The sequence below is a fragment of the Dendrobates tinctorius genome, unplaced genomic scaffold, assembly GCF_039654945.1.
Source record: "Dendrobates tinctorius isolate UK_male_01 unplaced genomic scaffold, ASM3965494v1 ptg000006l, whole genome shotgun sequence".
In the NCBI taxonomy this organism is placed as follows: domain Eukaryota; kingdom Metazoa; phylum Chordata; class Amphibia; order Anura; family Dendrobatidae; genus Dendrobates; species Dendrobates tinctorius.
Window position 1 is genome coordinate 3819504 of NW_027361674.1, and position 15497 is coordinate 3835000.

At 42.8% G+C, this 15497-nt stretch overlaps 1 protein-coding gene across 2 annotated transcripts in view; it reads left to right on the top strand.

Moving 5' to 3' along the window:
- Positions 1 to 15497, top strand: part of TDRD9 (tudor domain containing 9) — a 320208-nt gene that overhangs the window by 183864 nt on the left and 120847 nt on the right. For both annotated transcript variants that reach the window (XM_073570199.1, XM_073570208.1), the window contains exon 10: positions 11330 to 11384. In XM_073570199.1, coding sequence (XP_073426300.1) covers positions 11330 to 11384 — 55 coding nt within the window. The remainder of the gene's footprint in view (positions 1 to 11329; positions 11385 to 15497) is intronic.

Below are 15497 nucleotides of genomic sequence, written 5' to 3' on the forward strand. Positions count from 1 at the left end.
CTATTCTACCATAGGAGTTATGTGGTGTGGAGAAGAACGTATAGAAGGATCAACTTTATTCTCATTTGCACAAGGAAAGACAAGAAGCAATGGGATGAAACTGAATGGGAGGAGACACAGATTAGATATTAGAAAAAACTTTTTGACAGAGTGATCAATGAATGGAACAAGCTGCCACGAGAAGTGGTGAGTTCTCCTTCAATGGAAGTCTTCAAACAGAGGCTGGACAGACATCTGACTGGGATGATTTAGCAAATCCTGCTTTGAGCAGGGGGTTGGACCAGATGGCCCAGGAGGTCCCTTCCAACTCTGCGATTCTATGATTCTTTCCCATCAGGGTTAAGTAGTCTCCAGACATCAGTAAGACGTAAATCGTGAAGATCTTTTTTCAAAGAGGACAGTTGACGAAGAGATAGGTAAGATTTTGCCGCTGTGGAATCCAATGTCGGGTTAAGAGTCAAATTAAAGTCACCCCCTAGTATAACAACCCCTTCCGCAAAATCAGCCATTGTCTTCAAGAAGGATGTAGCTGTCCGTATTTGGTCTCGGCTGGGGGCGTACCATCCTGCTATAGTATATATTGTTGAAAAAATTAGAATTTTCAAAATTACGTATCTGCCCTCCGTGTCGACCAATGTGTCCAACATGGTATGTTGAAGAGATTTATGGAGTGCTATAGATACACCTTGGGATCGGGAGTTCGGGTTGGTACTATGAAACCAGGTTGTGTAATAACGATCGTGTATATTAGGAACATGTCCAGTTTTAAAATGTGTCTCTTGTAAAAGCAACACATTTACTCTTTTCTTATGCATGCCATATAAGAGATGTGACCGTTTCTGCGGAATGTTAAAGCCTCTAGTATTTAAGGAGCCCAATATGATCTTCTGCGTGGCAGTCTTATCCGGCATTGTGGATGTAGTCTGGGGTCAAGGATGTAAATTTCACCTACAAGGATGAGTCGGCCTCGGGGTCCAGTGCCCGCTACTGAGAAGGGAGAGAGAGGCTAGGAAAAAGGGAGGGGTGGATACAGCAAAAGGCAAAAAGAAAAGTAAATAAAGTTAACAAAGGACAAAGAATAGAAGAAATTAACAATACGAGTGCGGATAGTCACACTCCAACAGAAAATTTAACCAAGTGGAGGAAAACGTTAATGGCTGCGTGCCTTAATGGCAAAGCAGCGTCTCCAGGGGGCACGTGTACGACAAAAGAGGAGTCGGAGATACCACCTCCCTCGACACCCGACCCCGTAATGATATAACAGTTGTGTTCCTTGCAAATCAAAAATGTAACGGGTAGAGACCATATGCATCCTATCAGAACTATAACACGTATGATACCTATAACGACTCCCGACTAGCTTCAATATCGTTGAGATGGACAGTACATAAAGGTACCCCACCCTATAACTCTGAACTAGTATAAATTTTTTAGAATCCACTTCTTTTTTCAAAAACAGGACATCCTAGATTAATAGTCCACTAAAGGACAAAGAACATTGCTAATTTAAGAAATATGGGCTATTTAAGAATATAATACAGGATAATCAGTCAGCTTCTCCTTCTACAGGGTGTATGCGTCCCTGTCCATTAGGCCATCTTCCGCGACGGCGCTGTTGTTGAGGGTCTAGGCCTCTGCGGGGGTCCTCCATTCGATAAAATGATGGTAAGGATGGCCAGTCAGGAATGTCCACCACAGGTATGTCGTGGGCAGCTGAAAAAGTTGCAATACCACTAGGGTGACTCAATCGATGCACTCTGCCTCTCTTCTGAACTCGAAGACAAAATGGAAATCCCCAGGTATAAAGAAGGTCACGCTGCCGCAGTTCATTCAAAAGGGGGCGAAGAGCTCTACGTCTCTGTAAGGTCCATCTGGACAGATCTGGAAAAAGCTGTATGCGAGAATCCAAATGGTGTATGGGCTTTGCTCTTCTGGCTTCTCCCATGACCGCATCTTTAAGTTGGTACTTGTGCACCCGGCATATCACATCTCTCGGTGGGTCTTGCTCGCCGGGACGTGGGCCTAGAGCCCTATGTGCACGGTCTATTTCCAATGGGGTGTCTTGAGGTCTGTCTAACACCGTGTTGAAAATGCCTCTCAGAGTGGTATTCTGCTCCCGGGGAGGTATAGATTCAGGTAACCCTCGTATTCTTATATTATTCCTACGTCCACTGTTCTCGGAGTCATCCAGCATTTCTGCTAGGGTCTGTAGTTGTCTAGCTTGGGCTGCTGTGACGTTTTCTTGAGCCTCCATTCTTTCATTCAGGGAGGATAGAAGCTGGTCATGGGATTCCACTTTCTCGCCACATTGTTGGATGTCATCTTTAAGTACAGAAAGTTCAGCCTTATAGGATGATTCTAGACGAGCAATGTACTGCTCCATATCCCGCTTAGTTGGAATATCCTTTAGTTTATTGTATAGTAAATTGAGATCAGCTCCTATGGGCGCTGCGGAGTATCCAGTCAATGGAGACGCCGATGTCCCACCCGGTGATATTATAGATGCATCTATTCGGTGGGCAGGTGGGGGAGCCGCGCCAGGCAGCTGTCTAGCCTGATATGCAGGTGATTCGGTGTTATCCTCCTGTTCTCCCATCATGGGGTCTGCAACCCCCAATGCTGGAGATCCACCAGTGGTGTCAAGATTGATATCTGGGGGGACACCGCCGTCTCCTCGTGAGTATGGTGTCGGGGGTTCTGTAGGCATCCCACCCTGGTCACCTCCCGCAGCTATAGAGCGTGGTTGTGCTGCTCTAACTACAGGGTTCCCCTGTGAGAGACAGGCCTCCAGGGGCTCAATGATTTTATCCTGGGGAGAGCATCCATTCACCCGTGGGGCTCCAGCGTTTACACAGGTGGGTCTCTCCACGCTCCGTTGTCCCACCAGGCCGCTCCCTCACCTCTTGTGCTCTGTCTCCTGTTGTCAGCGGGGCCCGCTGTACTCCACACGCCTCCTCTGTCATGGCGCCAGCGGCCTTCTTCCTTCCCGCTGCTGTAAGGTAGCGGGATATGCTCTGAGAGGTCCTGTCGGGTGCTGCGGGGCCGGCGGATATGGTCCCCCCTTCTCCTCCTGGTAGTCATCGGGTTAGAGGGCATTTGTAAAGGGCGCTTTTCGGGTCAGGTATCTCTGTACGGGGATGGGAGCGCTCCTGAACGCGTCTTCACTCCTTGACTGCCATGCCACGCCCCCGACACCTCTGGTTATATATATATATATATATATATATATATATATATATATATATATATATACACACCTGAGTTACGTATCCTACCCAGTCATCGATCACGTCAACACGCCTGACTCTAACAGTGAATTCAGGATATTTTGACTATAAAGAGAGCCACAATCACTGGTCAATCCAGGGTGTCCGTCCCTTATGAGGTACGGTTCGAGCACTGGGCCCCCAACGGGACTGCACCTCTATATGATTCCACCCATGAATCACCCCACCATCAAGGACAAACCTCAGATCCTCTCTGCAGCAACAGACACAGGAAAACCACACCAACGGTCAGTCTGAACAGTATAACTGCCAACTTACCGTGGTTGTTGTGGGGGATGATCAGTCCCAATTTTCCAGCACCTGTGTCCGCTCCGAGGGTCCTTTGTTTTGTTGACCTCCGGGGGCAGAGGCGTCCCTGTTCGGGGGCCCCAAACTGTTGAGTGAGGGCTTAATTAACCCTTCACAGGGCGTTGCCAACAACTGGGAATGACCACACGGAGACGGGGGTCTCTGTACGGGAGGATCGAGACAGATCACTAGTCCCCTTTATTTTAGTCACTTCTTTTATAATCTTTTGCTTGATTATGCAAAGTTCTCAACTGCCAATACCATCATTTCACTTTATAAGCCAATAATATTGCAAGGAAACCGGAAACTGCATATGTCTCCGTATCCAAATAGCACAGAAAGTACCGTATTTTTCGCTTTGTAAGAAGCACTTTTTTTCCCCCAAAATTTGGGGGGAAAATAGGGGTGCGTCTTACAATGCAAACATACCTTTTTTGGTGCTGCCGCTGCGGGTGTCCGTTAATTGCCGCCGTCGCGCTGGGTCCCCCGGGTGCTGCCGCTGCCGGGCTCTGTCCCTTGCTGCGTTGGGGGCTCTGACGTTCCTTCCATGCCTGTGCGGTGGATTGCTTCCTGGAAAATGGCCGCCGCGCAGATGGAGATCTCGGCATTGAAATCTTGCTGGCCGGATAATTCCAGGATATCAGGAGCTCTCCTTAAGTGCGTCCTCTCTCCACCGATACATAGCCACACCCCCCAAGATGAAATCAATTTTAGGGGTTCTGGCAGCAATAGCCAATTTCCTCACTTTGCTAATCAGAGTTCCAGCTGTTCCTTTTGCCGAGTATCTTATTGCCAGCATCATGTGCACAACACAGCAGTTCCAGCTGTTCCTTTTGCAGAGTATCTTATTGCCAGCATCATGTGCACAACACAGCACGTTTGATGAATAGGAAAGATATGTGATGCAGCTTCAAGAAGATCATCTAATTGTAAAGAATCATTTTGCTGTTCTTCTGTAGTAATATCTGTTTGTTCCTCCGCTATGGGAACAGGACTGTGGCCTTCCTTCTCAACATACTGAATGTGAAATGTTCTTCTAGCTACTGTTCACCTTCACTATTATCATTCATCAGTTTAATTGTACTTATCATGTTTGAAGCATTATCAGTTACAATAGCAAGAACTTGTTCTTTTTTGAATTCACAATCTTGCAGAATTTTTTCCATTAAGGTCTGGAGAAACTGGCTGCTGTGATGAGCTTTAGTATCTTTTACTGCCAGTGTCTTAATAACAATTTTTTTGTTGTCACAAACATATCGAACGTTGATAGCAAAATAGTTCACTCTGTGACGTGTACAGGCATCCATTTTAAGAAATACAAAGCGTCTCTTGAGAGTCTTTTTAAGATCTTCCTTTTGGTTAAGGGTTTCTTCAATCACTAATTTTCTAATACTTTCTCTTTCCAGAGAAAAAACAAGTTTGCGAGCCATTTCTCTATTAATAGCTGTAAAAGCTGGTTGTGCAAATAATGATAATGGTACACCGTCCTTCACAACAAGCTCGATGAGCTGTCTTTTAAACACATATGTTGTCATTGTGACAGTAACTTTGTCACTTACAAAATATCTTGTAACTGACGTTTGAGATGCACATTCCTCCTCCTTTGCCTGGCGGGAAGTGCTGTTCTCTTGGTGCTGCTGTGATCTCTTTGTAAACTTCTGGGTGACAGCGTGGTAAATATCTTTTTAGATTGGAAGCTCTTGAAGGAGCATTTTTACCACTGCCTGAGTATGCACTGATTTTGGCATCACAGCATTTGTTTTCATCTGGGTCACTTATACACTGATGCACAAAATGTTTATTATCTTGAGTCACTGTGAAATGCTCAAATACAGCTGACTTCATAAGATGCTTCTTAGACATTTTGTAATTATGTAAGTTCACTCTCAAAATTTTGTCCTGTAAAAAAAATAAAGTATATTGTAATTCTTGCAAGAATTGGGAATCATGCACTGTATAATTTGGAATAAAAATAAAACAATCTTTGCATAAATCAATATGACAGATAAGTATAAAGTTTGTAAAATGTGTTAAATAGCTTTACTTTGAACTTTCAATGTCAAGGCTTGTCTCAGCAGGGTACAGACGTACTCATCGATCCTGTTACTGTATTTCCGATTTGAGATGTTAGAATATAAGGGGAAAAAAATGTTTTCTATGTATAGTGTATATGTCATCAGAGCAGCTAATTTCTCCAAACATGAGCTAAGAGGAAAACAAACTGAATCTCTCTGACCTTTCCTGGCGCCTGCGCAGTGCAGTACTTTACTCTGCCCTCAACTATGTGCTCTTTACTCTGCCCTTGTCTATGAACTCGTAATGACCCGGAGAATCATAATGGTAGGTCAGTTTTAGCATTTAGTGAACCTAGTAAAAAAGCCAAACAAAAAACAAGTGTGGGATTGCACTTTTTTTTTTTTTTTTGCAATTTCACCGCACTTGGAATTTTTTTTCCCGTTTTTGAGTACACGACATGGTAAAACCAATGTTGTAGTTCAAAAGTACAACGCGTCCTGCAAAAAATAAGCCCTCACATGGCCATATTGACAGATAAATAAAAAAGTTATGGCTCTGGAAAGAAGGAGCGAAAAACGAAAAATCGAAAAAAGCTCCGGTCATTAAGGGGTTAACTAAATTGTCAGTAGAGCCAAGAGGTCCTCTTTAATGACTGCGCCACCACTGTTTATTAGATCATAAAGATGAGCAGTCCTTGCCTTAACATGCCATTAATGAAGGATTCAGTGAAGAGCTGCGACACTTGTATAGTATGCCGCCACCTGGTGCTCAATGTGTGTATCAATGTGTGCGTCCAGCTCTTGACTGCTGGAGGACACGCATGCTTTATGTCCTCAGGTCTCTGCGTAGTGATCATATGTGCCTTGCTGGTCAGGAAAGGATTAGAGGCTCTGTCACTGCGTGGCTGAAAGGACAGCACCAAATGAGACTTTCTGGTGTAGGTATACTGTATAAATTATGCTGGACACGCGATAAATTACATTAAAATGGTTGACTCGAATCATGACACATTTGTGATTGCAGCATATAAAAGGTTAGTAGTAACGGGTTTGGTTGCTACTGTACCAACAAAACTTGCAGCTCGTCCTGCTATAAAAAAAAAACAAAACAAATCCTTATACAGCTTTATCGACAGTAGAGGAAAAAAGGGTTGGCTTTCAGAATTTGTCGACTGACGACATTTTTTATTCTGCAAGTTTTATTTAAGTAGGAAAAAAATAATTGCCTATACAAATTTTATAGCTCCCTTATATTTCCACCCATAGAACAGTCAATAACTCATTTAGCGAACAGCATAAAACTAGACAACTGCAGAATTGCTTTAAATTTTTTTGCAGTTTCACATTACTTGGATTTTTTTTACTCCTTTTTTCAGTATGTTGTATAGTAAATGGTTATGTTCAAAAGTACAACTTGTCACATAAAAATACACATGGTGACTGAAAGAAAAGAAGTATGGCTCTTTGCAAGACGAACAAAAAAGTTAAATCTTGCTGTAAATTTTGTATGAAGGTGTAAATGACTATCGCTACTTAAGTCTATTAACCCAATAACCACAATCTCCACTACTCCTTGTACTCGGGTGGATTTTATTATTTATAGAACTTCATGCCCTAAACTGATCTAATTGAAAGAATTACTCTCGACCTTAGTGCCGAAAAAGACTAACGCCTCGTCAGTGTAACTGACATTTTCCCTCAGTCCTCCGCTTATCATATGGCGATAAAGCCTGAGAGGAAGAACAAGATTCCTGACCAGTTTTATTGGGCGTGTTTCTGGGTGCATTGAGCCGTGGTCTCATCAGACATTATTCAGGACACTGAGCAGGCTTTTAGGTGAAGTTGTTGGGTAATGATTTGGTTGAGGCAAGAAGCACGTAAAGTACAGCCCTTGTAGTGTGTTCGCCGAGAGTCGTGTGCATCGCCTGCAGTGCATTACAAAATGTCCTTCCTGTCAGTCATTTAATTTATCTGGGCCTCTCAGCCTTAGGTTTTAACATGTCACAATAAATTTGTGGCAGAGGAAGTAAATAACATGCAATTCCATTTCCCGCTCTCTTCTTCGCTGCTGTTTCCACAAGGCTCTTCTGCTCCATATTAATTCGGACACGATCTTTCTCTCGTCTGCGTGGGATTTCATACAGCAGCTTGGACGTCCTTGCATTAACCTTTTAGCAAATAATCTTCTTTCATGTGTTTTAATTGGCTTTGTGGTGTATCATTTTGATTTAGAAAACCTTAGCTTATTAATTTCTAATCGACAACTAAAAGGCCTTGTTTACAGCAGCCATTAAAGGACCTTTATAATATTTATCATACACAGGGCCACCATCAGGGCATTAGTGCCCTGACTGGCGTATGGGGCCCGGTGGGCAGAGGGGGCCCGCATCGGGCCCCGTCTCATCTGCTCACCGGGCCTCTTCAGGCAGGCTAAACTGGGCCCTTAGCGGAGATGCGCCTGCGGCAGTTCAACGCTATTGACGTGGGGGCCCGCATGTCAATAGATAACAGCCGCCAGCCAATCGGAGGCTGGCAGCTGACGTCAGCCACAGCGCGCTCCTCTCTGACGTCATTGTCAGTCGCCGGCAAGTGCGCGCTTCAGCTGCGTGGAGGGAGCTTCGCCGCTGGAGTGCAGCCAGGTAAGAAAAACTTATTTTTTTTAATATTATTGAGAGCGGCGATCCGGGGGCCCGGTGCAGAATGCTGGACGCGGGGGCAGAATACTGGACGCGGGGGCAGATTGTGACAGTGAGACACAGGAGGGGGCAGAATGCTGAGACATGGGGGCAGAATGCGAGACAGATGGGGCAAGATCATGGGGCACGATGGATACAATGGAGACTGATGGGGGAGATCATATGGGGCAGAATGGATACTCATGAGGGTGGGATGGGCGAACATATGGCTGGAGCCAGGAAAGAGACATACGGGTGCCAGGATGTGCGATGATATTACCATAGGGGCTAATTAAGGGATATTATTACTGCAGTGATGTATTTAATTTTTTGAGTATACTGTTTTAAATGGGGGGAGGTCCTGTTACTGTGTAGAGTGATACTATCGCCTTTTTTTCTTCATGTGGTGTAATGTAGAAGTTGGGGAAAAATAAGTAATGTGTTCTGCAAGCGGAGCTCTAGATAACTGTTATTTCCTGCAGAGACTAGCCCTGGCTGGAAGACGTGATGGTGATCTGTGCTGGATGAAAGATGAAAAATAAAGATGAAGGACTTCACCTAAAGACGTCACTAGTGAGTCAGTGTGTTTCCTATACACTGACACTATACACTGTATACTATATACAGAGAGGTCCTGTGTATAATGTCACCAGGGATCACTGTATTACCTGTACACAGACACTGCATACTAAGTACAGATCTCCTGTGTATAATTGCACTTATGGTGATAGTATTGTGGTTTTTTTTTTCCCCCAATAAAACAATTTTTATTAAGGGCCAGGAGTACACAGCTATACTTGGCATAGAAAAGGTGTTGCAGGCTTATTAACTTATGTCCTGTAAAACTCAGCAGTACATCACTGGTCCTCGAGAGAATAAGTGTTTTTTTTATTACTGATCAGTATTGTAGTATTCCGACACAATGTGGTGGTAATTTGTGGTCTGGACATGGTGTTGCAGTATTTGTCCCTTGTATGTGCTATTATTTGGTTGCTTTGTGGTGGTAATATGTGGTCTGGTCATGGTGCGGTGGTATTTGTTCCTTGTATGTGATATTATTCGGTCACTTTGGTAATATGTGGTCTGGACATGGTGTAGCGGTATTTGTTCCTTGTATGTGATTGATCATTTTAAAAATTGAAAAATAAAAATATACTTAAATTGTATTGCATATTTTAACAAATATTTAATTGGCTACAGTAGAGTAGGGCCCGGCCAAAAGTGTCTACCGTGTTATTGTGGCGGCTTAAAAACATCTTTTGGCCAAAACAAAAGCTGCCAGCTATATGTGTGAGCTGGTGATGGGTACTGTTAATGTGTGATAGGTGAGAAGTGGAGTTTTTCCAAGAGAGCGATGGGACTGTGGACAGTTCGAGGGGTGGAGGCGAGGCTGGGGTGTAGTCTGGGCGAAGTCTCAAGGGGGCCCCGAAAAATTTGCCAGTATGGGGCCAAGAAATTCCTAGAGGCAGCCCTGATTATATAATTATGTTATTTATAATGTTTATTATAGAGGACCATAATATGGCACTGAAGCACTAATGTTTCTTTGTCTACTTGGAGCTAGTGCTTTGCTAACAGCTGAGCTCCTGCTCACAGGACCTGGATTGGAGAAAACTCTAATCCTGGATGGTCAACCCCTCACATTTTTCAGTTCAACCACCGATGTTTCTAAAGCCATAGGCTGTCCGCAAAGTGAATTGTAACAAAATAAAATCAATCACTTTAATTAGAAAAAGTCTTTGTCGAGACCAAGCTTTTCACGAGAACTATTGCAACTATTATCTGAATTTTGCTTGCTCCTTTGAAGCTAACTTGGTTAAAAAAACATAGTTGGCAATTAAGTGGGGCAGTGTTGCAATACCATACGCACTTTAAGGGAATTAAGTGCACAACCCCCTTCATCCCAGTCAAGACTCAAAGATCCATAATCAAGGATTGGTCATTAATATCATTGGCCTGGGCAACTCTTTTAAATACAATGTTAACAGCATAGTACAGATACAGGCACAAAAAAATACTATGGATTTTGGCTACTAGGAGAGTTGAAATAATTCCCCTAACTTGTAAGGGTGTATTCAGGATCAAAATGTTTCCCAGCCCTTCTTTGTAATGAATAATGGGCTGCCATGTATACATGCAGCTTCATTCTGCATCACTCACCACCTACTTGTGATTGGTTTCTCCCTGTCAGCTCCAGCAAGCAGAAGGTAGTGTGGGCAGACTGAAATTGGATCTCATAAGGAGTATAATTAGGAAAATCTACACACAGCACTTACTTTAAAAATTCAGCGTATCCTTTTATAGCTCAGTCACTGTATCTCAGCACTCTTATCGGTTAGGGGAGAAATAATGTCCTGATGGGGAGTCTATGGCCACATTAATCAACTTTGGCAAAAAACTACTTTAAAATATTGTGCAACTTTGGGTTTAATAATTTTGCAACTTTTGATCGTTTTATCCCAGGCCTGCCCAGTGCCAACAATGGTTTGAAAACTGGTTGGGTAGTGGTCAAGATCACCCATCAGATTATTAATTTATGCCACAGAAGTGGCTTAAATTACAACAGACCTGTACTCCAGCCCCATAGGGAGTGCAGATCTGATAGACAAGTCCCGTATTAGAACAAGTGAGCAATTTAGTTCCTTGCTTCTCAAGTCTCCTTGGTGAGCTGAACATGACGGAATAATTATAGGTTCTCCTTCCTCTTTATCCCCATGAATTTGAAATTTCCCTTGTTTCAAGTTATAAAATAACTTGCAGCCGATATGTTAATGTTTTTCAATCCAGCAAAGCAAATTAAAAGCAAAAATACTTGATTGTGACTTCATTAAAATAGCAAGGGCATAAAAAATATATAACTGACGTGTTTCGGATCTAGCTGATTCTTTACATCTTAACTATGATTAAGAGTTGGCTAGACTCGAAACACGTCAAATTTTTATTATGCCCATGCTACTATTTTAATGAAATCACAGGAGTGAGTGAGCTATATCTACAAACTATTTTATATTACTAAAACTTTTAACAACACTGAAATAATCACTGACTCTACGTGTCTTTACAGGTTTGTATGAAATCAACTATATGCATGAGCTGTTCACAAGCATGGTGCATAAAAGGTAAATGCCCAGTATATCTCTGTGCCGTTTCTTCACCCCTGCGTCTTATTACCTTGAAAAGCGGGTTGCCAAAGTTATATTAGAAATTGTCCTTCACGATCAGTACGTTACCACCTATCCCAATGGGCACCTTTAGTTACTTTCTGCTTCCAAATAAAGTCTTCATTGGTCGGAGAACACTCATCCCCCCTTCTCAAGAATATGTCTGTGTGTGTGTATGTATGTATATATATATATATATATATATATATATATTTATATCTATCCAACAATGTAGACCAGCTCACTCCTGTGAACCACCTGGAACCTCAGCTGACCTGGTTAACCCCATTATGCCCGGATCTGGATGTAGGAGTCCATCCATACAAATGTGAACAACGACAAAGCAAAGTCCAGCAATAACGTGAGCAATCCAGGATGCTGTTAAAAAATTTTGGATTCTGGACCGTGAAGAAGGCGGGTTCTACCGCTGAAACGCGTAGTCCTATCTGCACGACTTTCCTGCGTTATTGCTGTTTTGAACCATTGCATTTTAATGGATTTATGAATAAAAAGAAAAATTTTTTTAACAGCATCCTGGATTGCTCAGGTTATTGCTGGACTTTGCTTTGTCATATATATATATATATATATATATATATATATATATATATATATACGCCTTATGTCTGTAACCGAAGTCCCGCTGCGCTCATTGGCCGCAACCAATCAGCAAGAGGCGCAAGCGCAGTCCGCAATTAGCAGGACGCACGCTACCGTGCGGTCGGGTCATCTCCAGGCGCACGGGCGTCAGCGGCGACGCAGCCAGGGATGCCCGGCGCTGGCCGGTACCCAGGGTCCGGAGGAGAAGAGACTCCTTCGGACACTCGGTACCATAAACGTGTAAAAAATAGAATTAAAATAAAAAATGGTGATCTAGTCACCTTCCGACGGCCCCCGGAATCTGTCCCTCCTCTCCACGCTGCCGGCATCTTCCGTTCCCAGTACTGCTTTGCGCGAAATACTGCCGATGACGTCGTGCTCTCGCGAGAGGACATCAGCAGCGGTCTTTGGCGCAAATTAGTACTGGGAACGGAAGATGCCGGCAGCGTGGAGAGGAGGAACAGATTCCGGGGGCCGTCGGATGGTAAGTATATCACATTTTTTATTTTAATCTGCCGCTGGCCATATTCTAGAGTACCCGATGCTTTAGAATCGGGCCAGCAGCTAGTGTGTGTGTCTGTGTGTTTATGTGTATGTGTGTGTGTATATATACAGTGGGGAAAAAAAAGTATTTAGTCAGTCAGCAATAGTGCAAGTTCCACCACTTAAAAAGATGAGAGGCGTCTGTAATTTACATCATAGGTAGACCTCAACTATGGGAGACAAACTGAGAAAAAAAAATCCAGAAAATCATTCTGGTTTTTTTTTTCATTTTATTTGCATATTATGGTGGAAAATAAGTATTTGGTCAGAAACAAGCAATCAAGATTTCTGGCTCTCACAGACCTGTAACTTCTTCTTTGAGTCTCCTCTTTCCTCCACTCATTACCTGTAGTAATGGCACCTGTTTAAACTTGTTGTCAGTATAAAAAGACACCTGTGCACACCCTCAAACAGTCTGACTCCAAACTCCACTATGGTGAAGACCAAAGAGCTGTCAAAGGACACCAGAAACAAAATTGTAGCCCTGCACCAGGCTGGGAAGACTGAATCTGCAATAGCCAACCAGCTTGGAGTGAAGAAATCAACTGTGGGAGCAATAATTAGAAAATGGAAGACATACAAGACCACTGATAATCTCCCTCGATCTGGTGCTCCACACAAAATCCCACCCCGTGGGGTCAGAATGATCACAAGAACGGTGAACAAAAATCCCAGAACCACGCGGGGGGACCTAGTGAATGAACTGCAGAGAGCTGGGACCAATGTAACAAGGCCTACCATAAGTAACACACTACGCCACCATGGACTCAGATCCTGCAGTGCCAGACGTGTCCCACTGCTTAAGCCTGTACATGTCCGGGCCCGTCTGAAGTTTGCTAGAGAGCATTTGGATGATCCAGAGGAGTTTTGGGAGAATGTCCTATGGTCTGATGAAACCAAACTGGATCTGTTTGGTAGAAACACAACTTGTCGTGTTTGGAGGAAAAAGAATACTGAGTTGCATCCATCAAACACCATACCTACTGTAAAGCATGGTGGTGGAAACATCATGCTTTGGGGCTGTTTCTCTGCAAAGGGGCAAGGACGACTGATCCGGGTACATTAAAGAATGAATGGGGCCATGTATCGTGAGATTTTGAGTGCAAACCTCCTTCCATCGGCAAGGGCATTGAAGATGAAACGTGGCTGGGTCTTTCAACATGACAATGATCCAAAGCACACCGCCAGGGCAACGAAGGAGTGGCTTCGTAAGAAGCATTTCAAGGTCCTGGAGTGGCCTAGCCAGTCTCCAGATCTCAACCCTATAGAAAACCTTTGGAGGGAGTTGAAAGTCCGTGTTGCCAAGCGAAAAGCCAAAAACATCACTGCTCTAGAGGAGATCTGCATGGAGGAATGGGCCAACATACCAACAACAGTGTGTGGCAACCTTGTGAAGACTTATAGAAAACGTTTGACCTCTGTCATTGCCAACAAAGGATATATCACAAAGTATTGAGATGAAATTTTGTTTCTGACCAAATACTTATTTTCCACCATAATATGCAAATAAAATGGAAAAAAAAAACAGAATGATTTTCTGGATTTTTTTTTCCTCAGTTTGTCTCCCATAGTTGAGGTCTACCTATGATGTAAATTACAGACGCCGCTCATCTTTTTAAGTGGTGGAACTTGCACTATTGCTGACTGACTAAATACTTTTTTTCCCCACTGTATGTGTGTGTGTGTGTGTGTGTGTGTTTGTGTGTGTGTATATTAGGGTGACCGGATCTCATATGGGGGGGGGGAAAATGTCAGAATCTTGTTCGTCTGGACCCCACAAAACGATTCTCCTTTCCAGATATTGAGATAGCCAAAATTTGAGCGCGATCAAACGACGTTAACCCGTGCCGTTCGTTGCTCAAAGTTTGAAAAAATCCAAATTGAGGTATTTTAAGATTTAGGTATTTTGCATAGTCTGTTAGACTATAAAGAATGTGACAACAACATTGCAAAAATAGCCCTGACCAAATTTTCGAACCATTTGTGGTATTTGAATGCAGAGTTGGTGGGATTATCGTTTTTTGATCCCACCATTACAGACAATGAAAAGTTGTTAATGGCTAATAAATTGCTCAGTAGCACAGATGAACCATCAGAGCACGCTAACCTACATGAGTTGATAATTTTACATAGTTATCTAATCTATTCTAGAGCTTTTGTTAAAGTAGTTTTTGAAACGTCAGAATATAATGCTCGGCATTTGCTTACAACTTGCAGGACATATTGCTTTTGTTCTTCATCTTTTGTCAGAAGGTCGTTAAAGTCGGTTACTTCCTACCTCTTTTAATTTTTCTTTCCTAACTTTTGGATTTACAACCCTAGCGTGCTCTGATGGTTCATCTGTGCTACTGAGCAATTTATTAGCCCTTAATAACTTTTCATTGTCTGTAATGGTGGGATCAAAAAACGATAATCCCACCAACTCTGCATTCAAATACCACAAATGGTTCGAAAATTTGGTCAGGGCTATTTCTGCAATGTTGTTGTCACATTCTTTATAGTCTAACAGACTATGCAAAATAGCTAAATCTTAAAATACCTCAATTTGGATTTTTTCAAACTTTGAGCGACGAGCGGCACGGGTTAACGTCGTTTGATCGAGCTCAAATTTTGACTATCTCAATATCTGGAAAGGGGAATCGTTTTGTGGGGTCCAGACGGACAAAATTCCGACACTGATTTTTTGCGGTCACCCTAGTGTATATATATGTATGTGTGTGTATATATGTATAGATAGAGAGATAGATATATATATCTATATATATGTATATATGTGTATATATATATATATGTGTGTGTGTGTGTGTGTGTGTGTGTGTGTGTGTGTGTATATATATATATAATATATATATATATATACACACACACACACATATCTATGTGTGTGTGTACAGCCCACCCAAACCCAACCTGACCAAAGCACAAATC